The 25,437-nt window shown below is 46.1% G+C and overlaps 1 protein-coding gene across 3 annotated transcripts in view; it reads right to left on the bottom strand.

Annotated features, from left to right (window-relative positions):
• LOC120997106 overlaps positions 1–25,437 on the bottom strand; it is a 100,492-nt gene that overhangs the window by 43,059 nt on the left and 31,996 nt on the right. The window contains exon 2 of one of the 3 annotated variants that reach the window (XM_040427044.1): positions 20,170–20,294. In XM_040427044.1, the coding sequence (XP_040282978.1) occupies positions 20,170–20,294 (125 nt within the window). The remainder of the gene's footprint in view (positions 1–20,169; positions 20,295–25,437) is intronic. The other 2 variants (XM_040427043.1, XM_040427045.1) reach the window with 2 other exon arrangements.

Raw genomic sequence — 25,437 nt, 5'->3', positions numbered from 1 at the left:
CACTAGAATCTGTTTGTGATGATCAGGTACTGATGAATATAGATTACTGCTATAGAGCACATGATGTACCCCAGACCTTCAGAGAAGCCATGGAAACACCCCAGTCACAAAGTTGGTTAGATGCAATGAAAGAAGAGATGGAATCACTAAAGGAGAATGATACCTTCACATTGACCACATTACCAGAAGGTAAAAATTCAGTGGGGGGTAGATGGGTATATGTGATAAAAAGCAATGCAAATGGAACTGAAACATACAAAGCCAGGTTTGTGGCAAAAGGTTATAATCAAGTAAAGGGAACTGACTACATGGAAACTTTTTCTCCAACTGCAAATTTTACTTCATTACGCATTTTGATGCAAATGGCAGCACAATATGATTTAATTTTGCATCAAATGGATGTGAAGACAGCTTACTTGCATGCCCCAATTGATTGTGATATATATATAGACCAACCAGAAGGTTTTAAGATCAAAGATGACACAAATAAAAAGCTAGTTCTCAAACTAAAAAAGTCACTGTATGGTCTTAAGCAATCGGGAAGAAACTGGAACAAGATGCTACATGATTATCTATGTCCAAATGCATTTATACAAAATTCTGTAGACCATTGTGTATATGTCAAACAGAATGGTAATGAACAAGCAATATTACTAATATGGGTTGATGATCTGATCATTGCTGCAAGCAATGAAAAACTACTCAATGATGTGAAGTTAACACTTGCGACAAAATTCAAAATAAAGGATCTTGGGAAACTGAACTATTTTTTGGGCATCGATTTTAGACAGACTAGTGAAACGGTGAAGATGAATCAGAAGAGATACATTTTGAAAATGATAGAAAGATTTGGTATGTCAGATTGTAAACCGAGATCTACTCCCTGTGAACAAAAATTCGATTTTGACGACAAAAGTGAACTTGCAGATGTAAAAAGCTATCGGGAGATAGTAGGCAGTTTGATTTATGTGGCTACGTGTACAAGACCGGATTTGAGTTGGACTATAAGCAAACTGTCACAACACTTTTCACAACCAAGTGTACAACACATGATCACTGCCAAACACGTACTAAGATACTTGAAAGGAACTGTCAATTTTGAACTATGCTACAGAAAATGTAAAGAGAAATTAAAACTAGAGGCATATAGTGATGCCAGTTGGGCCTCGGACCAGATTGATAGGAGAAGCACAACAGGATATTGTTTCAGCCTGACTGAAAATGGACCTCTGATTTCTTGGAAGTCAAAGAAACAACCAACAATTGCACTATCTTCCTGTGAAGCTAAATATATAGCATTAGCTGCAACCACACAGGAGAGTCTATATCTTGCACAATTGCTAAGAGAATTGGACAGTGAATGTCAGTATGAGCCAGTAAAGATTTTTGAAGACAATCAGAGTGCGATAGCTCTCGCAAAGAACCCAGTTTACCATCAGAGATGCAAACATATTGACATTAAATTTCATTTCCTTAGATCTGTTCTGAGTGAAGGCAAGATAGATCTTGAGTATTGTTCTACGGATAAAATGCTAGCTGATGTTATGACTAAACCAATAACAAAGTTTAAGCTTGATAGATTTGTGAGTTATATTTTTGGAATATAGATAGTAAAATGATGTAACTGTACCAAACTATTTCTCATAAGAAGTATAAGAGCAAGTGGGGGTGTTAAGATATATGACATCTTTTTATATGCCCTTATACAGCTTATCCATTGATCTACAGTCATATGAATATGTTGTCTGTTTGTTAACCAAGAAGTGTTTAAATAAAGTTGCACTCAGAGAAAAAAAAAAAAAAAAAAGAGAGGCTGCAGTGAGCAGAGCAGTGTGTGTGTTCCTGAGGAAACAAAAGCATGGAGTCTGTGTGAATTTGTCCTCCATCAGAGATCTTCTGTAATCCACAAGATAGGTTCTGTCACGGAACCATGAACCAGACGTACAACAAGAGATAAGTGAAAATAAGAAGGCTTTATTGAAAATAAAGCTGTAAAGCAAAAGTCCAAACGAATGGTGAAACCGAAGCAGAGTCTTTGAGAGGCCAGAGATCAGGAACCAGAAGGGTAGTCAGACGAAGCCAGGATCAGGAACCAGCAGGGTAGTCAGACGAAGCCAGGATCAGGAACCAGCAGGGTAGTCAGACGAAACCAGGATCAGGAACCAGAAGCAGCAGCAGTCTTAGAAGCATGTGAACACAGGAGGACCAAGCAAGGAACTGAAGCCACAGACCTCCTATATATATGAGCTAGGCATCCAGCTCCTCCCAGTGGGAAGGAGGAGCCGCAGGGTGGAAGGCTACAAGAAACCCAGAAACCAAGATGGCCGCCAGCACATGTCAAACGAAGGAGAACAGCAAGAAGGTAAGACCATGACAGTACCTCCCCCTCAAGGGCCCCTCCTCCGCGGAGCAAAAAACGGTTTCTGAGGGAAGCGTGCGTGGAAGGCTCGGAGCAAGGCAGGAGCATGGACATCTGCGGAGGGAACCCAGGAACGCTCCTCTGGACCATAACCACGCCAATGGACCAAAAACTGCACCCGACCGCGGACCAGGCGTGAGTCCAGGATATTGCTCACCTCATACTCCTCATGATTGCCCACTCGGACCGGACGAGGCCGAGGAACCGAGGAAGTGAAACGATTACCCACCAGTGGCTTCAACAGGGAGACATGAAACACGTTAGAGATCCGCATGCCAGGAGGAAGCGCAAGGGCATAGGCTACCGGGTTTACCCTGCGAAGCACTCGGAAGGGACCAACAAAGCGAGGCGCCAGCTTGGGAGTGGGCACTCGAAGGTTGAGGTTGCGGGTGGACAACCATACACGGTCTCCGACCTGGTAGGAAGGAGCAGGCGCTCGTCTGCGATCAGCCTGGAGTCTCTGGCGCTGCGCAGAGGCCTCAAGGGACTTCTGGATCTGTACCCAAGAAGCACGTAGGACGGAAAGGTGATCCTCCACCGCCGGAATATCCTGGGGAGAGAATACCTCCGGTAACACGGCAGGTTGGAACCCATAATTGGCCATGAAGGGAGACGTCCCAGAGGAAGAGTTCACCGCCGTGTTCCTGGCAAACTCAGCCCAAGGCAGAAGGTCAACCCAATTGTCTTGGTGATCGGAGACATAGCAACGAAGGAATTGCTCCAAGGCCTGATTGGATCGTTCTGCGGCCCCATTGGACTGAGGGTGGTAGGCCGAGGAGAAGGAGAGATGAATCCCCAACTGGGAGCAAAAGGCGCGCCAGAACCTGGACACAAACTGACTCCCCCGATCCGACACAATCTCCTTGGGCAAACCGTGCAACCGGAAGACCTCCCTGGCAAAAATCGTGGCCAACTCTTGTGCAGAGGGTAACTTCTTGAGAGGAACACAGTGGCACATTTTGGAAAACCGATCCACAATCATGAGAATGACCGTATGGCCTCGGGATGCAGGGAGGTCCACAATGAAATCCATCCCCAGGTGTGACCATGGGCGCTCCCCGATGGCTATGGGTTGCAGAAGGCCCAACGGAAGGTGCCGAGGGGACTTACTCTGGGCACAAACGGAGCATGCCGCTACATATGCGGCGATGTCGGAACGTAGGGAAGGCCACCAGAACAGACGTGAAACAGCCCAGGACAGCTGATTCTTTCCAGGATGCCCCGCGGTCTTGGAGTTATGGTAGGTTCGCAACAACCGAGTGCGCAACTCCTCAGGCACAAAACATCTGCCGTTGGGTCTCCCAGAGGGAGCACCAGATTGAGCCGCCAAAATCTGCTCACCCAGGGGAGAGGTCAGGCTGGTGCGAATGGCGGCCAGGATCTGATTCGGAGGTATGACCGAAGTCGGAATCGACTCCTCCCTGGACAGCTCGGAGTACTGCCGTGATAGGGCATCCGCCCTGATGTTCTTGGAACCGGGTAGGTAGGAGACCACGTAATTAAAACGTGACAAGAACAGAGCCCATCTGGCCTGACGTGGTGTCAATCTCTTAGCCTCAGAAAGGTAGGTCAGATTCTTATGGTCCGTCAGGATGAGAACCGGAACCACCGAACCCTCGAGCAAGTGCCTCCATTCTTTAAGGGCCTGCACGATGGCCAATAACTCCCTGTCACCAATCTGATAGTTGCACTCCGCGGAAGACAGTTTCCGGGAATAAAACCCACAAGTAAGCAGAGGACCCTCTGGTGTTCTACGCTGAGACAGAAGGGCGCCTACTCCCGTCTCAGACGCGTCCACCTCGAGGACAAAGGGCAACCCAGGGTTGGGATGCGACAGAATCGGAGCCGACACAAAAGCGGACTTTAGGGCCTCAAAAGCTCGGATGGCCTCGAGCGGCCAGACCTGGGAATTACAGCCCTTCCTGGTCAGATCCGTGAGAGGCTTGGCCAGCATGGAAAAGTCCCTGATGAACTTCCGATAATAATTGGCGAAGCCCAAAAAGCGCTGCAGGGAACGAAGACCACTGGGCTGGGGCCACTGTAAGACAGCCGAAACCTTCTCAGGATCCATGGAGAACCCCTCAGCGGAAATGATGTAACCTAAGAAGGTTACCTGGGATCGGTGAAATTCGCATTTCTCAAGCTTACCGAACAGCTTGTTCTCTCGTAACCGTTGCAACACTCGTCTGACATCCAGAATGTGGGCCTCCATGGATTCAGAATATACCAAGATGTCATCCAAATAGACCACCACACACTGCTGCAACAGGTCACGGAAAACATCGTTGATGAATTCCTGAAAGACTGCGGGCGCATTGCACAACCCAAAGGGCATAACCAAGGATTCATAATGACCGGTCCTGGTGTTAAACGCGGTCTTCCACTCATCGCCCGCCTTGATCCTTACCAGGTTATATGCCGCCCTCAGGTCGAGTTTGGTAAAGACCGTGGCCCCTTTAAGGCGATCGAACAGCTCGGAAATCAAGGGTATCGGGTAAGCGTTCTTGATCGTGATGTGATTGAGACCCCTGTAATCGATGCAAGGCCTCAACTCACCGCCCTTCTTTTTCACAAAGAAAAATCCAGCCCCTGCCGGGGACGAGGATTTGCGAATGTGTCCGCGTGAAAGCGCCTCCCTCACGTACTCCTCCATGGCCTCATTCTCCGCTACCGACAGTGGATAGACCTTGCCACGAGGAGGAACGGCACCAGGTTGTAACTCTATGGCGCAATCATATGGGCGGTGCGGAGGTAGGGCAACCGCGCGCACCTTATCGAATACATCCCGGTACTCCTCGTATTCAGGAGGCAACAGAGAGTCCGAGGAAGTACACAGCAACTTGACAGACCCATGGATGCAACTAGTCCCACACTGCGGTGACCACGAGAGGATCTCGGCCGATCTCCAATCGAAAGTCGGATTATGCTTCTGGAGCCAGGGGTACCCCAAGACCACCGAGTAGTGTGGAGACAAAATAACCTGGAGACAGACCGACTCTCTGTGAACGGCACCAATGGCTATCCCCACTGGAAGGGTCTCATGAGTCACGTGTGACGACAGAAGGGGTCTGCCGTCTATCGCCTCAAGAGCCAGTGGGGAACCTCGAGCCTGCAGAGGAATGGAATTGGCGGCAGCGAACACACTATCAATGAACAAACCACCAGCACCCGAGTCCACCAACGCCTGGGTCGTCACCGAGCCCCCGACCCAGGAGAGGACAACAGTGATCAGTGGTTTGTCAACACGGGAAACCGGGGACGAGGAGACTCCACCCAAGATCTGCCCCCGACAGGATCTCAGGTACGAGCGTTTCCCGGACGGTTCGGACATGCCAACCGAAAATGCCCACCGAGACCACAGTACATGCATCGACCCTCGTGTCTCCGGAGTACCCTCTCCCCCTCGGACAGGCGAGCAAACCCCAGCTGCATGGGTTCACCCCCAGACAAGTCATCCCCAGGAGGCGTGGGAGGAGAGGGAGGCACGGGTGGGACAGCAAACGTAGGCGCCAATCTGTTAGAAGACCTCCGCAGGCTCTCCTTAAAGGAAGGTCTCTCCCTGAGTCTGGTGTCAATCAAAATCAGGAAAGAAATAAGAGACTCGAGCTCCACTGGTAGGTCCTTAGCTGCAACCTCATCCTTCAAGGCATCCGAGAGGCCATGAGAGAAAGCAGCGACCAGAGCCTCATTATTCCAGCCCACCTCTGCTGCCAGGGTACGAAACTCAATGGCGTATTCAGCTACGGATCGTGAACCCTGTCTGATGGACATAAGGAGCTTCGCAGCAGAGGCAGCACGAGCCGGCACATCGAATACCTTCCGAAGAGAAGCAACAAAACCGGAAAACTCGGCAACCACCGGATTGTTGTTCTCCCATAAAGGGCTGGCCCAGGCCAAGGCCTTGTCCAAGAGCAGCGAGATCAAGAAGCCCACCTTTGATCTCTCAGTAGGAAAGGCATGTGGCAGCAACTCGAAATAAATGCCCACCTGGTTAAGGAAACCTCGGCACTGAGTTGGCTCTCCCCCAAAGCGCTGTGGAAGAGGGGCAGAACCGGTCATACCCCGAAACACCGCAGGCGCAACAACAGGTGTCGGGGTAGACTCTGGCGCAACAACCGGAGCGGCAGTAGAAGCGACAACCGACCCATCGGCAACGGGAGCGAAATGAGCCGTGCGTTCAAGCAGGGTTTGCAACGTCACAGCGAACCGACCCAACAGGTGATCCTGCTGATCAAGTCTGGCAACCAGCATGGGTAGCGAGGATGGCCCTGTACCGTCAGAACTCATGGCTTGGTCCTAATGTCACGGAACCATGAACCAGACGTACAACAAGAGATAAGTGAAAATAAGAAGGCTTTATTGAAAATAAAGCTGTAAAGCAAAAGTCCAAACGAATGGTGAAACCGAAGCAGAGTCTTTGAGAGGCCAGAGATCAGGAACCAGAAGGGTAGTCAGACGAAGCCAGGATCAGGAACCAGCAGGGTAGTCAGACGAAGCCAGGATCAGGAACCAGAAGCAGCAGCAGTCTTAGAAGCATGTGAACACAGGAGGACCAAGCAAGGAACTGAAGCCACAGACCCCCTATATATATGAGCTAGGCATCCAGCTCCTCCCAGTGGGAAGGAGGAGCCGCAGGGTGGAAGGCTACAAGAAACCCAGAAACCAAGATGGCCGCCAGCACATGTCAAACGAAGGAGAACAGCAAGAAGGTAAGACCATGACAGGTTCAGAAGCAACTTAATCCGGTTATCCTATCTCTTAAGTAAAGAAATGGCAACAGGAATACTCAAGTGGCCCGACGCGTTTCTTCAGTTAGAGCCCCAAGATTCTTCAGGGGACACGGGGCTATGCGTTTGCTGAAGTCAGTCTGTGACTAAGCCTGTAAATAATAAAGTGCATATATAATAATACGTCACAAAAAATAGTCAGAAGAAAGAATACCTCCCCATCCATTGTCCAGTGTAGGATCGTGGAGAGGTTTTTAACCTACTCGCTGATGGCTGCGGTCAGGGGTGGCTGTAGGCACACAGAAACGGCAGGACCCAAGGCGATGGTGTCTGCTGAGATGATGACCGGCAGCTAGTGGGGCGAAGTCCGCCACATTATAAGGGCTAGAGGGCCAGGTGAGGCGTATTTTTCGGATCAGTAAACTTCCGGTTAAGCGCCTACTCATGACGCACCTGTAAGGCGTCTGAGGCCGTGATCACGTGATCGGAGAATCCAGAAGTCACGGGTCCGCGCCTACGCCTCACACCCCTGACCCATGCGTTCCAAAGGGCTAGGGGTGGAACGCACGGCCGGCGCCGGGCCCGACGTCATCCGGCCGCGCCACATGAGATGCAATTGCGTCACCGCCGCGGTCACCTCATTGAGTCCCGGCCACGGCCGCACAGGTGCAGCAATATCCCGAATGGCCAGACTAAGAAATTACATAAACAAAAGCTCCTGTCTATTATCTGGCTACCACTCGGGATAAACAAAGTGTCCTGCCTCAGCCTCTCCTGCGACCAGCAGGACACTGTGATCATACACTAAGAGTGGGTTGCTTCCCATTCTACTACAGATGGAAGACTTGCATCGATCACGAATTTGGAGTGGAGGGAGGGAGCGCTCAGGGGGGGAGAGAAATACTGGTCGCTGGTCCGTCAAGACCACTAGCCCCCCTGTACCTCCTCCATCTCCCCGCAGGGGTTTGGCAGTATGTGCCAGAAATCCCGCGTAAGAAACCAAATAAATAGAGGTTTAATGTGGGGAAAGTGGCCACAGGGCCCGGACAGGAAAAAAATAGGCAATCAAAGGAAACAGCTGAAGTTCAGATGTTCATTAAGCCCGTTGGGGACAACCGTATTAAGTGTAAATGTCCACCAACATTCCCTTTGTGGGATGGACCTGTTCCAGTCTCCCCCCCGAATGGGCTTTGGTACGTGTTCAATCCCCATAAAGCTGATGGACGCCAAGCGTCCTTCATGGAACGTCTGTACATGACGTGCAATGGGGGTATCCCTATTGTTGCGAATGTCGCCATGGTGCTCCCCCATACGTTTGCGTAATTCCCTGAATGTTTTGCTTATGTAGCGTAGGCCACATATGCATGTTATCAGGTAAATCACAACTGCAGTACGGCAATTCAGGAAACCTTTCACATAGTAGGTGGTATTCTTGGGCTCTCCGACAAACGTCTTGCCCTGTGTCAGGCAGCCGCAGAAGCTACATCGTCCACATCTGTGGCACCCCGTCACAGGTCTATCCAGCCACGTCCGTGGTTTAGCTGCGGAAGTAAAGTGGCTGTGTACCAGTCTGTCCCTCAGGTTATTGCCCCTCCTGAATGTGAGGGAAACCGAGGGATCCAAGACCTCAGCCAGGTCTGGGTCCATCAGCAAGGTGTCCCAATGGTGTGCCAGGATCCTCCTCACCTGTGACGCAGCAGCGTCAAAAGTGCCTATCACCCGGACAGTACCTTGAGACCCGCGTGCCCTATTGTTTTTAGAATGAAGAAGTTTGGTTCATGTACGTGCCTTGGTTCTCTCATAGGCCAGTCTGAGGGTCCTATCTGGGTATCCCCTCTCCTGAAACCTAGACCTAAGGTCTCGTGCTTGATATTTAAAGTCCTTATCTTCAGAGCAGTTGCGTTTAAGTCTCAGGTACTGTCCGGTGGGAATCCCTCTCTTAAGAGGGACAGGATGACAGCTGTCCCACCTAAGGAGGGAATTTGTGGAGGTGGGTTTTCTGTAGATGGATGTATTGAGACCACCTTTGTCATCCCTAAGGATAACCACATCCAGGAAGGGAAGGCGGTCCTTAACGATAACCGAAGTGAACCTAAGGTTAAAGTTATTAACGTTAAGTTCAGAGATCAGTTTGTCAAAATCGCTCTCTGGTCCGCTCCACAACAAAAAGATGTCGTCGATATAGCGTGACCAGAGGGCGATATGATCAATGAACCACCGTGGTGGGTCCCCAAACACCACTGATTCCTCCCACCAGCCCAGGAGCAAGTTAGCATAGGATGGGGCACAAGAACTGCCCATCGCTGTGCCCCTGAGCTGGTGGTATATGCGACCATCGAACATGAAGAAATTGCTCGATAGCACGAAGTCCAGGAGTTCAAGGGTGAAGACGTTATGCATGGAAAATTGCTGCCCCCTGGTACTCAGGAAATGACTAGAGGCCTCCAACCCTCGTTCGTGTGGGATGGAGGAGTAGAGGGCCTCCACATCAATGGAGGCCAGAAACCAGTGTGGCTCTATACAGATATCCTCTAATTTCCCCGGTAGGTCACCTCAGCAGACATCATCTTAGCAGACACCATCACCTTGGGTCCTGCCGTTTCTGTGTGCCTACAGCCACCCCTGACCGCAGCCATCAGCGAGTAAGTTAAAAACCTCTCCACGATCCTACACTGGACAATGGATTTGTGACGTATTATTATATATGCACTTTATTATTTACAGGCTTAGTCACAGACTGACTTCAGCAAACGCATAGCCTCGTGTCCCCTGAAGAATCTTGGGGCTCTAACTGAAGAAACGCGTCGGGACACTTGAGTATTCCCCCACTCTGATCTTTACTGGGTGTCTAGGTGGTGCTATACTTATATTTATGTGTTTTTTTCTTTGCCTACTAGTGTGTTTTCCAAAGTGAGAACTCTTTTTCCTTTGTCATTTATCCTGACCAGGGCCTTATTAGGGCTTCTTAATAGGATCAGAGTTCCTGTCTGGGCCACCCCTTGCGGGGCTTTTTGGACCCCGTCCTTCGGATACACTTTGAGGGAGTAACAGGACAAGTAGGGAGGTATTAGGGCCAGTGGGTAGTACACATTTACACCCCTAACCCCTACCCGACCCTCTACGTGGTACTTGATCCATCCCCCTAGTGACATTTTATGTACGTCTTGTCATTTGTCATTGCCCACCTTAATGAGAGGGCACGTCTTATTCGTTGTATGTTAGTAGGGGACATTTGCTGGGGACTCATCCCCACCAACCACTCCCCCTTTTCTTAGCCCCGCCTACTTTTCACTTTGGCGGGTTTTTTTTGTGTGCATTTAAATGCTGTGTGTAATTTCATATGCAGTGTTATGTACCTGATGAAGGGGAACTACTCCCCGAAACGCGTTGTACTTCCGCAATAAATACGTTTCTTTTTACTATCACTATCTGGACTGGATTCTTGCGCCCTGGGATATTTTATCTATATACCTTTGTATCCTACCACTTCTTGGAGACTTCAGGTATCTCCGACAAGAAGTCATCCCTCCGCGGCTGCAGATCCACCAGCGAATCGTGACTCCAATACACGTATTGACAAGCTTTTACTAGAGTTGTGCCTACAGATAGCACAACCACAAAAGGTGAGCCCTGTACTGGAACCATTTATTTTATCTGTCTACCAACGGAATTACCCTATGGTGCGCCCTGCTTTATCTTTAACAGCATAAAGTAAATCCTGTGGATCCATTATTCTCACACTAGGGCTGGGTTCACATCCCATTTGTGCCATCCATTTAATGTATACCAAAAATATATGCGTTAACAGATGCCTCAGACTGATACCGTACAGTGGCGTCCGTTCACCATACAGTTCCATTGTAAAAAAACATATACGTTAACGTATGCATTTTTTACTTGACTCTGCAGGATACAAAAACGTGGAGTGCTGCACATTTGTATACATCAAACCGATAGGAAAAACGTGATGTGAACACACATTGGGGGGGGGGGGGGGGCTACTAAAATTTGCTGTAGGGCCCAATCGGTTCTAGCTACATCACTGCACATCTCCTTCTCTCCTCCAGGCCTGGCCCACTGCTGCAGCGGGCCGGAGGAGAGAAGGAGCACAGCGAGCTACGGTTAGTGAATGACAGGACCGCCGGCTCCCCTGCGCTCCAGCAATGATAGGTATGTGAGGGGGCCACTGGGGGGTCATTCATCACACTGTGAGGGCCCCTTACACAGTATAATGACTCCCAGTGCCCCCCATTTAGTATAATGATCCCCATTGACCCTCCATTTAGTATAATGACCACCAGAGCCCCATTAAATATAATGACCCCTCGTGCCCCCTCCATACAGGGGAGGGAATCCGTCTCAGTGCAGTGAATTTGTATGAGACGGATTCCCTTTTATCCCCCCTCCCCCATTACACTGTACATTTCTGTACAGTGCTTCAATGTGAGCATTCACTGTGAGTGTAGCAGGAGCCGATCTCCGCTACACTGGTGAGTTGGTGGCGCGGCATTGTTCTCCCTTAAAGAGGAACTTTAATCGTTCCAAACATTGTAAGATAACTATCAGGCTGTGTAGAGCGGCGCCCTGGGATCTCACTGCACTTACTATTATTTCGGTGTGCCAGTTCGTTCTTGCACTATGTCCCCCGGTATTTTTGCTGTATTGGTAACACTGGGAAGAGCCTGCCCTTTTTCTCCTGGGTGTCTTCTTCTCCCAGGCTGTAGCGCTGTCTACAGAGAAAAAAAACCTCATACAGCAAGCAAAAGTTTACGCATTTCGGACTATGACAAGGTGTCCAAAACGCGTAAACTTTCGCTTGCTGTATGAATTCTTCTGCACTTGTCATTGTTAGGCTTCGTTCACATCACTATTCAGCCTTTCCGTTCTCCTGATCCGTTTAGGAGCAGGAGAACGGAAAGGACGGAGAAGGCACATAACTGAGCCAAACGGAGCCTGAGGACCCCATAGACTATAATGGGGTCCGTTATGTTTCCGTTCAGAAGATGATTTTGGAGCGGAGACAAACTTTGTGCATGCAGGACTTTTGTCTCTGCTTCAAAATCATCTTCTGAGCGGAAACATAACGGATCCCATTAGAGTCTATGGGGTCCTAAGGGCTCCGTTTGGCTCAGTTATGTGCCTTCTCCGTCCTTTCCGTTCTCCTGCTCCTAAACGGAGCAGGAGAACGGAAAGGCTGAACGGTGATGTGAACGAAGCCTAACATGAATAAAGAGGAAGATTTTATTGAGAAAACTTCAGTGCCGGAACCATTTTCTTCATACCATTTGACTTATCCAGGGGTAAAAAGTGCTCAGATACAAACAGGTTCAAACCGGACAAGCAAAACCAGGACCAGATAAAAAATCCAAAATCTGATACAAATACACAGCAAAGTAAAACCAGGAGAAAACGTCAGACAAAAAGTCAGCAGGCAAAGCAAGGGCAAGGTCACAACAAGCAGAGTCAAGTACCAAACAGTGTCCAAATACCAGGAGGTCAAGCCAGAATCAAAATCAGAGGCAATGTCAGGAAAACAAGCAAAGTTTTTTTTCTTTTTTATGATTGCATGTTACTCATTTTTGTCTAAAAATATTTTTTTCAGTTGGCCTTTATTAAAAATACTGAGCTGTTCTATCACAATGGGTTAACAGTTTTTCTAGATGTGTGGCTAGTACTTTCACTTTGGTCATCTAATAACACTTCTCTCTAAACTACTGAGAGGCCATAAACACTTACTTAAGCCACATTCTTATCAGTAAAATAAGGACTGAGCTATAATGAGTCTTTAGGAGGTCAGAGAGCAGAGATAAGAAGTGAAGTCCATCTGCTCCTGGTCTGACAGAAAAGACAGAAAATCCAGTAGAGCATCTCAGTTCTATACAGAAAAAAGAACAATTTAAAAAAATACATATATTTTTAGCTCAAAATAAGTACAATGCAATAATAAAAGAAATTGCCCGCAAAGGTGTACATAGGCATTAGGCTAGGGCTACATGACGACATATGTCGTGCAACATTTTGTCGCACCAATGTTGCGTAACAATTTATATAATGATGGTCTATGGAGTCGCACTGCGAAGTGCGACATGCTGCGACTGCGACACGACAGTAGCAAAAAATCCATCCAAAATGGATTTTTCTGCGACTGTCACGTCGCAGTCGCAGACTGTCGCAGTGCAACACCATAGACTATCATAAAAATTGCTGAGCGCCATTGGTGTAACATCAATGTCGTGCAACACATGTTGCAGTGTAGTTGTGCCCTATGTGCTCTCATTGTTGCGCGACACATGTCATGGTGTAGCCCTAGCCTTAAGAAACCAGTCAGTGGAGTAAATGTCAGAGCATATCATGTGACCATCCAACCAAATGTCGGCAGTATTTTAGTATTTTAGTCACAAACCGACACAGGACTAGGGTTGTTTTGGGTATCGATACCTTTGTCTGGTCTCGACCTTGATACCGGGATTTGCCTTTTTTCGATACTAGGCTTCGCTATTGCACAGTCTAGTATCAGAGAACAAGGAGTGTGCTGCTCTCAGCGTGCTCCGTGTTCTCCTCAGCAGCACAGGGGAGAAGGAGTCACTCTCTCTCTACCCCCTAATTCTGAGTGTGACATTTAGCCATTTTTTGGGGTTTGGCTGGTATATTTCTCTACTCTGCCTATATAAGACATAAAAATCTTGAGCCAGGAAGTGGAGGTCCGAGTGGAGGAGGAGGTGGAGGTGGCGGTGCAGGCAAAGAAGCGGAGGAGGTAGCCAACTTATATTTTTTTATGTTTAAAAATTTCTATATATATATAAATGATTTTTGTTTGTTTCTGGAGGCCCCAAAACATTGGGAAATTGCAAATAGTGCTGCAGTATAACAATGGCTAGGTGCACCCGGTATATCTCTCTACTCTTCCAATATAAGACTTAATAATCTTATAAATAAATGGCACATTTTCTTAAGAACTGCTACACCAGGGAACTCCTTTGAGCTGGGTTTGGTGTGCTCAGTCACTGGGTGAGGTGGGCAGTAGCAGGCATACTGGCTAGAGGCCGGCCGCTCTGCTTTTGCACCCTGCTCCCTCTTTTGCTGTGCGGCTGGCTCTGCATGACCACCTCCTCTTCTTTAGAACTGCACGCGTCACTGGCATGACATGGAGTCCATGTGGGGTCTAGGACTAGGGTTGAGCGAACATGAACCCGAACATTTCAGGGTTTCAAGTTCGGGTTCCAGTTCGGTGCTCGGCGATTTAATGACGAGTGTTGAAAAGCTACAGAGCAGCCAATCAACAAGTGTTTAACTCTGTGCCCTTAGAAGCCATCACAGCCATGCCTACTAATGGCATGGCTGTGATTGGCCAGTCCATAATGTGACCCAGCCTCTATATAAGCTGGAGTCACGTAGCGCTGCACGTCAATCTGCTGTTACTAGTGTAGGGAGAGGATGCTGCTGCTGTGAGGGAGAGAATAGGAAACAATTCTGGTGTTCTTGGTGTTAAATCTGCAAACTACAGCGATTATTTTTGTTGGTGCTATGCTCATGTTTGTACCCCTGAGCCCAGTGCCACAGAGAAATAAGCTTTAATCAGTCTGTTTGTTAGGTGGGAGTGCAAGTGCATGTGTGCCAGGGACATTACTTTAATCCTGTTCTGGTAGCTAAGTGTGTGACATCTGGGCATTTTTAAGGACACCTGCACTGCATATGTGCCAGGGGAAGGGAAAATAATATAGGTAATCTGTCTGTGACTTCAGGGCCCCGGGGGTGGGGGGGGGGCATATTCACATTTTTTTCTGTGAAGTACGCCTGTGCTGAATATCTGACAGCGAAAATCTATTCATTAAATCCATCTGTTAGATTCAAGGGGGACAAATTCCCTTTTTTTGGTGGTCAAGTGCCCCTGCAGCCTGCAGTGCATACCTGGCAGTGAAAATAATTCAATTACATTAGTCTGTCACATATTTGTGTGACCTAAAGCGATTTTTTTCTCTTTCTTACACCGACACTGCATATCTGACAGTCCAATAAAACCAGTCAATACTGCTGTTACATTGTTGGTTGACAAATTAACATTTTTTGTGACAGTGAAGTAATTGTATTACATTCGCATGTCACACTGTTGAGTGACCTCCAAAAAATGTTTCTCTTTATGACACCGGCACGGTCTTACTCTCAGTGAACTTAATTGTTGACTATTGGCGGTTACATTGTTGCCTGACAAAAACCATCTGTTAGGGTGCATTCACACGTCAGTATTTTTACCTTTCCAGATAAACGTTCATGTTTTTTGCGGATCCGAAAATCTGGATGACATGAGGATGCTTTTAGCATGTCATCCGATTTTTGGTCGGATCCATTGACTAGAATGGGATGACGGAACGCAAAATCGGACTAATAGTAGGACAGGGTATATTTTTTTTCCAGGATCCGAATAACGGAACCCACGGAACGGAACGGAATCACGGAATCGGAGAGCACCATGAGTGCTCTCCGATTATTTGCGGATTCCATTGAAAATGAATGGATCCGCATAACGTTCCGTTTTTAATCGGAACGGATGCGGAACACCAAAACGGACGTGTGAATGGACCCTTAGTTTAGTGGGTGAACGCAAAGAATAAGGAGAGCGTCAAATAGGGGACGTGGCCCCGGTCGTGGTGCTGCTGGTGGAGCTTCTGTTGCAGGGAGAGGACGTGGTCGATCTGTTCCAGCTACACGCACAAGTGAAACCCCTTCCTCAGGTGCAAGTAGGCGACAGAACCTTCAGCATTATTTGATATGCCTGAATGCCGCTCTACGAATGGTGAGGCCAGAACAAGTACAGGCGATAGTAGATTGGGTGGCTGACAGTGCCTACAGTTCCTTCACATCGTCTCCCACCCGGTCCCCTGCTGAAAGCTCAGAGTTGGCATTTGCAGCCCATGGCCATCAGTCTGAGCCCCAAGTCATGCAGCAGTCTCTTATTATTTTTGATGACTCTGCTGGCAGCGTTTCCGTGGGCCATCCACATAGCCCTGCCCCAGAAGTGGAAGAGATTGAGTGCACCGATGCCCAACCACTTATTTTTTAGGATGAGGACATGGAAAGACCACCACAGCACGTCTCTGATGATGACGAAACACAGGTGCCAACTGCTGCGGCTTTCTGCAGTGTGCAGACCAACAAGGAAAAGTGGGTGGAAGATGATGTGGAGGATGATGAGGTCATAGACCCTACATGGAATCAAGGTCATGCGAGTGACGTGTGCAGTTCAGAGGAAGAGTCAGTGGTCGCACAGAGGCACCAGCACAGCAAAAGAGGGAGCAGGGTGCAAAAGCAGAGCGGGCGTCGCCTAGACAGTATGCCTGCTACTGCCCACCGTACTAAGGGACCAAGCACACCAAAGCCAGCTCCAAGGAGTTCCCTGGCGTGGCACTTCTTCAATGTATTGACGACAAGACACGAGTGGTTTGCACGCTGTGCAATTAGAGCCTGAAGCGAGGCATAAAAGTTCTAAACCTGAGCACAACCTGCATGACCAGGCATCTACATGCAAAGCTCGAGCTGAAGTGGAGTAAGTGCAGCACGCCAGACCTGCAGGGTATAGCGACAGTGAGGTCACGGTATGGGCAATCGAGGGTCACTCACTTTTCTGAGAAGAACCCTGGGCAGGCATGCAACAGTGAAGGAGAGGCAGACACTAGTTCCTCTGGGGTACACTCTGTAGATAGGGACAAGGCCTGTGGTGTGTGAGGTGCCCTTGATGTTGTAGGTGTTTTGAGTGCCTTAGGTAAGGTCCCTTTAAGATTCGTGACGCCAGTGCCTGTAACGGTGGCACACCGATTTGTAGGAGGATTAATAGAGTACGCAGTTGGTGAACCAAACGTTGCTTTACTTTGGAAAAACAGTCCAACTTTGTACATGTAGTTACAGTTGATAATGATGATGCAGTCCTTTGAACAATACTCCGCAAGCAGGTTTACTTTCAATAATGGCAGGTATTAATTATGCAAGATACTTGGAGGGCAAACAGTTAATGCTTTGCAGTGCAATGCTGCTCTATCCCCTTCAGCTATTCTAGCTGGCTGGATCCCAAGGCCCGGATGCCTAATTGCTGGCTTTAATCCTTGGTATATAAATCCTTCCTCCAGTATTGACCCTTGCTCTTTACTTTATAGTACTTCTGCCCATCAGGTTACTTATCTGAACTTGCTGTATTGTCCTTACTGTGAGGGATGCTGTAGGTTGCTCCCAGGAGGTACATCTCTTCTACTGGGGCAATCTTCTGAGCTAACGGAGGCTCACTTGATCTACAGGCAGGCTAGAGTTCTTCACTAGCCTCCTGGTCGTAGCTAGCAGCCAGGGCTATCAAGCTGCATGTCAGGAGGAGGCCCTCAGCATATCTCTGGCTGGTGCCTTCTCACTTCTGTCTCCACAGACTCCTGACTATGACCTAACTCCTCCCTGTCTGGGCCTGAACATTTATACTAGGGGCTCCCTATCTCCCTCTAGTGTCTAGGATGCCTAACTACACCCTAATAGGCCTGCAATGCATAATACAGGGGAAACATTGCATGTAAAAACACATAGAAAAATACATTAAAGTGCACAGTTAAATATAATATTTCTGTCCCTTGTGAGCAGGAGTAACACGTCACCCAATTAACCCTTGTGTAGTGCCCACGCCTACCTAGTGGGACACTACATAAGCACCTCAAAAACCAAGAAAGGTCTCAGGCTTCTTCTGCTTCCTCTTCTTCCTCCACCTCTGGAGTGACAGTGGCACCTGCCACCCCGCAAACAGAGGATGTGGCAGCTTTATATTCACAGCATCTTCACTATATTCTATAGTGCTTTATATTTGTTTTTGACCCACACCTGTATTTGATCGCGTAATATTCGCATATTACGCGATCATTACCTTGCCAATTTTCGAATAAAAAAAAAGAATGTGGAATATAATGAATATTCAAATTCGCAAATATTCGACGAATATTCTACAGAATATTCACAAAATATTGCGAATTTGAATATTGCACCTGCCGCTCATCACTATCTAGGATACTATATCGACTTCTAATGTTCTATGCTAGGAAGTCTACCCTGCTAAACTGGAAGCCCCCTAAAGCCCCCTCAGTCCAACATTGGATGCAACTTATCGAAGCGGCCTTGCCAATGTACAAAATGACTTACCTTGCTAGAGGAAGTCCAGAGAGATTTGATAAAATATGGGGTTTATGGTTAGCTGCTAGAACATCAGTAGCTTAGCTGAAGGTGGGGATCCTGCGGCACTTGTCTCAAAAAGCAACGGCGAAACTAGAGGCTCGAAGGAACACTGCTGACAGACTTTTGTGGAGTTTGTATCATGTACCAAGCCGCTGTTGCAATGTCTCATCGGTTTGTGCTTTATTGGTTCAGTGAACTGTTTTAAATATTTATCTTTTAACAGGATAAATACAAACTTTTAAAAAAGAAAAAGAGACTCATGGCAGTCTGCATGGATGACTAGAAGAAGACGCAGGAATGGGGTGGCTGAGCCACAGACCATGAGTCACCAGTCCTGTGATCAAGGAGCCAGCTGGACTACTGAGCCGCAGACTGTGGGCCACAAGATTTTGGCCACGGTACCAGCCTTCTGAGAGAGAGAGAGAGTGAAGGGGCCAGCTAGCTAATGTGCGTTCATACATGACCACGGCATCTTGGAGTAAAAACAGAGTGAAAAATAAAGCTCAAGATTACGTCGTCATGCAGACGGCATGGTGGAGTCATACGTCACCACGCATAGGATTTCAGCTGAGATCTTCAGTCCCGTCGCGAGCAAATGGAGGAGGCAAATATTATTATTTTTTTTACACTATTTCAGGTCAATCAATAACTTGGCTTTGTGGCGAATCAAATTTACCCTGAAATTTGGATTGAATTCCACTTTGTGGGGTTGAATTAGCTCCTCTCTAATCCTTATTAAAGAGACCGTTCTTTATTCTTACTAAACTGGCTTTTTATAGCTAAATTGGGTCATTGCCTCCATTATCTGCCGGACCTGCATCAGTTGTCCTGCCTTGCACCCCATCACCCCAAAAGATCAAGGTGACTTGAATAAAGAAAGGATGCACCCTCCGATCACTGCACGGCACCAGGGAGCGCCATGAACCACTACTACCTCTATCTGTGCCAACACTACCACTCCTCTCCTCCTCACAGCACCCCGCAGAGGGTCACTGCACAACTAATATTATTACAGTTTTAGGGTAACAGGTCTAGTGAGAGTTTACAGAAAGAAAAAACAGGATCCTGTAAAAAAAAAAAAAGATCTTGTTGCATCAGTTACGGCTCATGCACACAACCGCCCGTACTGTGGACCACAACTTGCAGACACAGACCATTCCCTTGAATGGGGTTTGTGATCTGCATCCAAGTAGTGCATTCATCACTCTCTTGCGGTTCGGAGGCATGGACAGAAAACACACGGAAGCACTCCGCAGGGCCTCTGTGGCCTTCCGATCTGTGCCTCCATTCCACACCGCACTGTGTCTCCCAGATTGCAGCCCCAGTTAAGTGAATGGGACTGCATCCGTGAGACTGTGAGCACACGGCCGCTGTCCATATATTGTTGACTCGCTGTTTGTGGGCCGCAGTATGGACATGGGCCGGCTATGGTCGTGTGCATTAGCCCTTATGCATAGGATCCGTTTTTTTTAAAGATCCTGTAAAAAAAACTGATCCTGTTGCATCAGTTGGCATCCGTTTGAGACAATTTTGTCTGAAATACGATTTTTTAGACGTAAAAAAAAACTGCATTCAGAACTTTTTTTTTCTGTTCAAAAAAACAGATCTCAGGCAGAAATGGCTCAAACAGATGCCAACTGATGCAACAGGACCATTCTTTGTTAAAGGATCCTTTTTATTTAGTTTTATTTTTTTGTTCTTCTGATGGATCAGAAAAACAAAAAATAAAATGGTGGTATGAACTCCCCCTTAGTAGAACATTACTTCTACATGTGACATCCTGAGATTCCTGACTGATGTCAATCTCATCAGCTCCACACATCTACTTACTTGGCGAACTGCTGCTGGATGTAGTTATTTGCTCTTCCCACTTGTTCCTCGTTTAGTATTGAAGTCACCGTCAGTGCACAGCTCCACAGGCAGAGCGCGGCCAGGAGAATGTGCCCCATCCTCATCTGCAACAGTAACAAAAAACTATATAATAGCAGCAACATGTAAGTCTGCATCATACAGTATACGGACACCTGGCAGTAACCAGCAGTGACGATGGGTTCACAAACAGGACTGCAAATACAATAACCCGGTTCTCTGTGATGTCATCTGAGCTTTATGTAATATAATGTATTGTAACACCACAGATAACACAGGGATAACTCTGAGTACAGATAATGTAGTAGATGTCACCTGCAGTCCTATGTAACACCACAGATAACACAGGGATAACTCTAAGTACAGATAATGTAGTAGATGTTACCTGCAGTCCTATGTAACACCACAGATAACACAGTGATAACTCTCTGAGTACACATAATGTAGTAGATGTCACCTGCAGTCCTATGTAACACCACAGATAACACAGTGATAGCTCTGAGTCCAGATAATGTAGTAGATGTCACCTGCAGTCCTATGTAACACCACAGATAACACAGTGATAACTCTCTGAGTACAGATAATGTAGTAGATATCACCTGCAGTCCTATGTAACACCACAGATAACACAGGGATAACTCTAAGTACAGATAATGTAGTAGATGTTACCTGCAGTCCTATGTAACACCACAGATAACACAGTGATAACTCTCTGAGTACAGATAATGTAGTAGATGCCACCTGCAGTCCTATGTAACACCACAGATAACACAGTGATAACTCTCTGAGTACACATAATGTAGTAGATGTCACCTGCAGTCCTATGTAACACCACAGATAACACAGTGATAGCTCTGAGTACAGATAATGTAGTAGATGTCTCCTGCAGTCCTATGTAACACCACAGATAACAGTTATAGCTCTCTGAGTACAGATAATGTAGTAGATGTCACCTGCAGTCCTATGTAATACCACAGATAACAGTTATAGCTCTCTGAGTACAGATACTGTAGTAGATGTCACCTGTAGTCCTATGTAACACCACAGATAACACAGGGATAACTCTAAGTACAGATAATGTAGTAGATGTTACCTGCAGTCCTATGTAACACCACAGATAACACAGTGATAACTCTCTGAGTACACATAATGTAGTAGATGTCACCTGCAGTCCTATGTAACACCACAGATAACACAGTGATAGCTCTGAGTCCAGATAATGTAGTAGATGTCACCTGCAGTCCTATGTAACACCACAGATAACACAGTGATAACTCTCTGAGTACAGATAATGTAGTAGATATCACCTGCAGTCCTATGTAACACCACAGATAACACAGGGATAACTCTAAGTACAGATAATGTAGTAGATGTTACCTGCAGTCCTATGTAACACCACAGATAACACAGTGATAACTCTCTGAGTACAGATAATGTAGTAGATGCCACCTGCAGTCCTATGTAACACCACAGATAACACAGTGATAACTCTCTGAGTACACATAATGTAGTAGATGTCACCTGCAGTCCTATGTAACACCACAGATAACACAGTGATAGCTCTGAGTACAGATAATGTAGTAGATGTCTCCTGCAGTCCTATGTAACACCACAGATAACACAGTGATAACTCTCTGAGTACAGATAATGTAGTAGATGTCACCTGCAGTCCTATGTAACACCACAGATAACAGTTATAGCTCTCTGAGTACAGATAATGTAGTAGATGTCACCTGCAGTCCTATGTAAGATCACAGATAACAGTGATAACTCTGAGTACAGATAATGTAGTAGATGTCACCAGCAGTCCTATGTAACACCACAGATAACAGTGATAACTCTCTGAGTACAGATAATGTAGTAGATGTCACCTGCAGTCCTATGTAACACCACAGATAACACAGCGATAACTCTCTGAGTACAGATAATGTAGTAGATGTCACCTGCAGTCCTATGTAACACCACAGATAACACAGCGATAACTCTCTGAGTACAGATAATGTAGTAGATGTCACCTGCAGTCCTATGTAACACCACAGATAACACAGCGATAGCTCTCTGAGTACAGATAATGTAGTAGATGTCACCTGCAGTCCTATGTAACACCACAGATAACACAGCGATAACTCTCTGAGTACAGATAATGTAGTAGATGTCTACTGCAGTCCTATGTAACACCACAGATAACACAGCAATAACTCTCTGAGAACAGATAATGTAGTAGATATCACCTGCAGTCCTATGTAACATCACAGATAACACAGTGATAACTCTCTGAGTACAGATAATGTAGTAGATATCACCTGCAGTCCTATGTAACATCACAGATAACACAGTGATAACTCTCTGAGTACAGGTAATGTAGTAGATGTTACCTGCAGTCCTATGTAACACCACAGATAACAGTTATAGCTCTCTGAGTACAGATCATGTAGTAGAGGTCACCCACAGTCCTATGTAACACCACAGATAACACAGTGATAGCTCTCTGAGTACAGATAATGCATTAGATGTTACCTGCAGTCCTATGTAACTCCAAATATAACAGTGATAAATCTCTGAGTACAGATAATGTAGTAGATGTTACCTGAAGTCCTATGTAACACCACAGATAACACGGTGATCACTCTCTGAGTACAGATAATGTAGTAGATGTTACCTGCAGTCCTATGTAACACCACAGATAACAGTGATAACTCTCCGAGTACAGATAATGTAGTAGATGCCACCTGCAGTCCTATGTAACACCACAGATAACACAGCGATAACTCTCTGAGTACAGATAATGTAGTAGATGTCTCCTGCAGTCCTATGTAACACCACAGATAACACAGCAATAACTCTCTGAGAACAGATAATGTAGTAGATATCACCTGCAGTCCTATGTAACACCACAGATAACACAGTGATAACTCTCTGAGTACAGATAATGTAGTAGATGCTACCTATATAACTATATGAAAAACTGCCGGTCACCAGAGAGGGAGGCTTTTTTTTCTATAGTATGTAAGCATTGCAGGGTGGTCATAACCACTGAAAACAAGCAGTGTATAATGTGATGGACAAATGGATGAAGTGAGACAACTCCTTTAAGTAACGTGAATATGGCCATTCTACATGAATGCTCGAGGACCTTTCACTACAAAAAATATGACCCATAAAATAATATCCATTACTGGTAGGTCGCTACTTCAGGATTTAATCTCACGCTCTCCTATCCCAACATATATATCTGCTTGGGGAAACAAATAGCTATATGCTAAAGAGATGACATCCTCTGTTATAAAAGTTCCCAAAACTGTATCTAGAGGTTGTCTGATTCAAGAAAAAGGCTTCAAAACTTTAAATACCTTTGACATTGAATGGTAGTGGCCCCGATGAAGTGTTGTGACATGGTATACTACCTCAGGTCATTAATCTCTGGGCATCAGTGCAGTGGAAATGCAATATTAAAGAATAAAGCTAGAATTAAATATATAAAAGTCTCTTTTACTAAGTGCAACATAGAACTTCAGGTACATTCAATAGCAGCTGATTTCAAGTGCAATTCTCTGATACTAATAAGGATTTGGAGGCAGGTTTGATTGTTACAGTTTAGCACTTATGTTCTACTGCCTAGTAGTATTCTGAGTGATGGATGTCTTAGCCGTAGTCCCTCACCTCACAGCAGTGTCTTTAGTGCTGGTTGTAGCTGTTAACTCTACTGTTGGTCTTCCCAAGGTTTTACTTGAGGCTGTCTTTAGCTATAATTCTCTTTGGAGAATCCTTCCAGGCATGTGCTTCCTCTCCACTGTGTAACTCAACAGGAACTTTCCCTCCTGGCAAGGAATCAGGACTGGCCCATTCCTAACAAGATGGGAGGAACAGGGTGGTAAGCCCTGTTCCTTGCCAACCATATCCTTAACTGGAACTAACGACCAAATAACAACAAAACGATACATAATATATACATAACTGTATACAATTGTAGTACCCCCAGGTATTGGGTGCGGCAATATAACACCACCTATGATTAACAAAATAATTAGCTCTTACACTTCCAACAAGTATCTCAGTATGTGTGTCATTGGAGCTATCACATATATGGTGGGACTGTAATGTCTCCATGTTAACTCTAAGTACAGACCTGCAGTCCTATCTAACCCATAGATAACAGACATGTTGTCCCATGTTTAAGCTATATATATACTGTGTGTGTGTGTGTGTATATATATATATATATATATATATATATATATATATAGAATAGAAAAACTACTGGCAGCACCACCATAAAGGTAGCATGAAGGCGGGTGCAAAGTCCAAGTACGGCAACTGGATCTTACCCACTTGTAGATAATGAGAAAAATTGGACTGCACTCCAGACGGTTTCTTCAGTAAAACAACAGGTAGTGTTTATTGAATAAACACTACCTGTTGTTTTACTGAAGAAACCGTCTGGAGTGCAGTCCAATTTTTCTCATTATATATATATATATATATATATATATATATATATATATAAAAAAAGAAAGTCCAACGGGAGCACCAACCTGACAAGCGGGTGCAATGTCCAAAAGGGGTCAACGGCAATCCCCAATAGTATAATCAAATAGAAAGCAGGACTGCACTCCAAAATGTGATGAAAAAAATCAAAGCTGTTTATTCACCCATGTTATGGCAAAGTTTGCGACGTTTCAGCTCTTGCGAGCCTTTCTCAAGGCTTGAGAAAGGCTCGCAAGAGCTGAAACGTCGCAAACTTTGCCATAACATGGGTGAATAAACAGCTTTGATTTTTTTCATCACATTTTGGAGTGCAGTCCTGCTTTCTATTTGATTATATATATATATATGTATATATACATTACAGACCAAAAGTTTGGACACACCTTCTCATTCAAAGAGTTTTCTTTATTTTCATGACTATGAAAATTGTAGATTCACACTGAAGGCATCAAAACTATGAATTAACACATGTGGAATTATATACATAACAAAAAAGTGTGAAACAACTGAAAATATGTCATAGTCTAGGTTCTTCAAAGTAGCCACCTTTTGCTTTGATTACTGCTTTGTACACTCTTGGCATTCTCTTTATGAGCTTCAAGAGGTAGTCCCCTGAAATGGTCTTCCAACATTCTTGAAGGAGTTCCCAGAGATGCTTAGCACTTGTTGGCCCTTTTGCCTTCACTCTGCGGTCCAGCTCACCCAAAACCATCTCGATTGGGTTCAGGTCCGGTGACTGTGGAG

The sequence above is a fragment of the Bufo bufo genome, chromosome 4 (assembly GCF_905171765.1).
Source record: "Bufo bufo chromosome 4, aBufBuf1.1, whole genome shotgun sequence".
NCBI lineage: Eukaryota > Metazoa > Chordata > Amphibia > Anura > Bufonidae > Bufo > Bufo bufo.
This window is presented reverse-complemented; position numbering and strand designations above follow the sequence as displayed.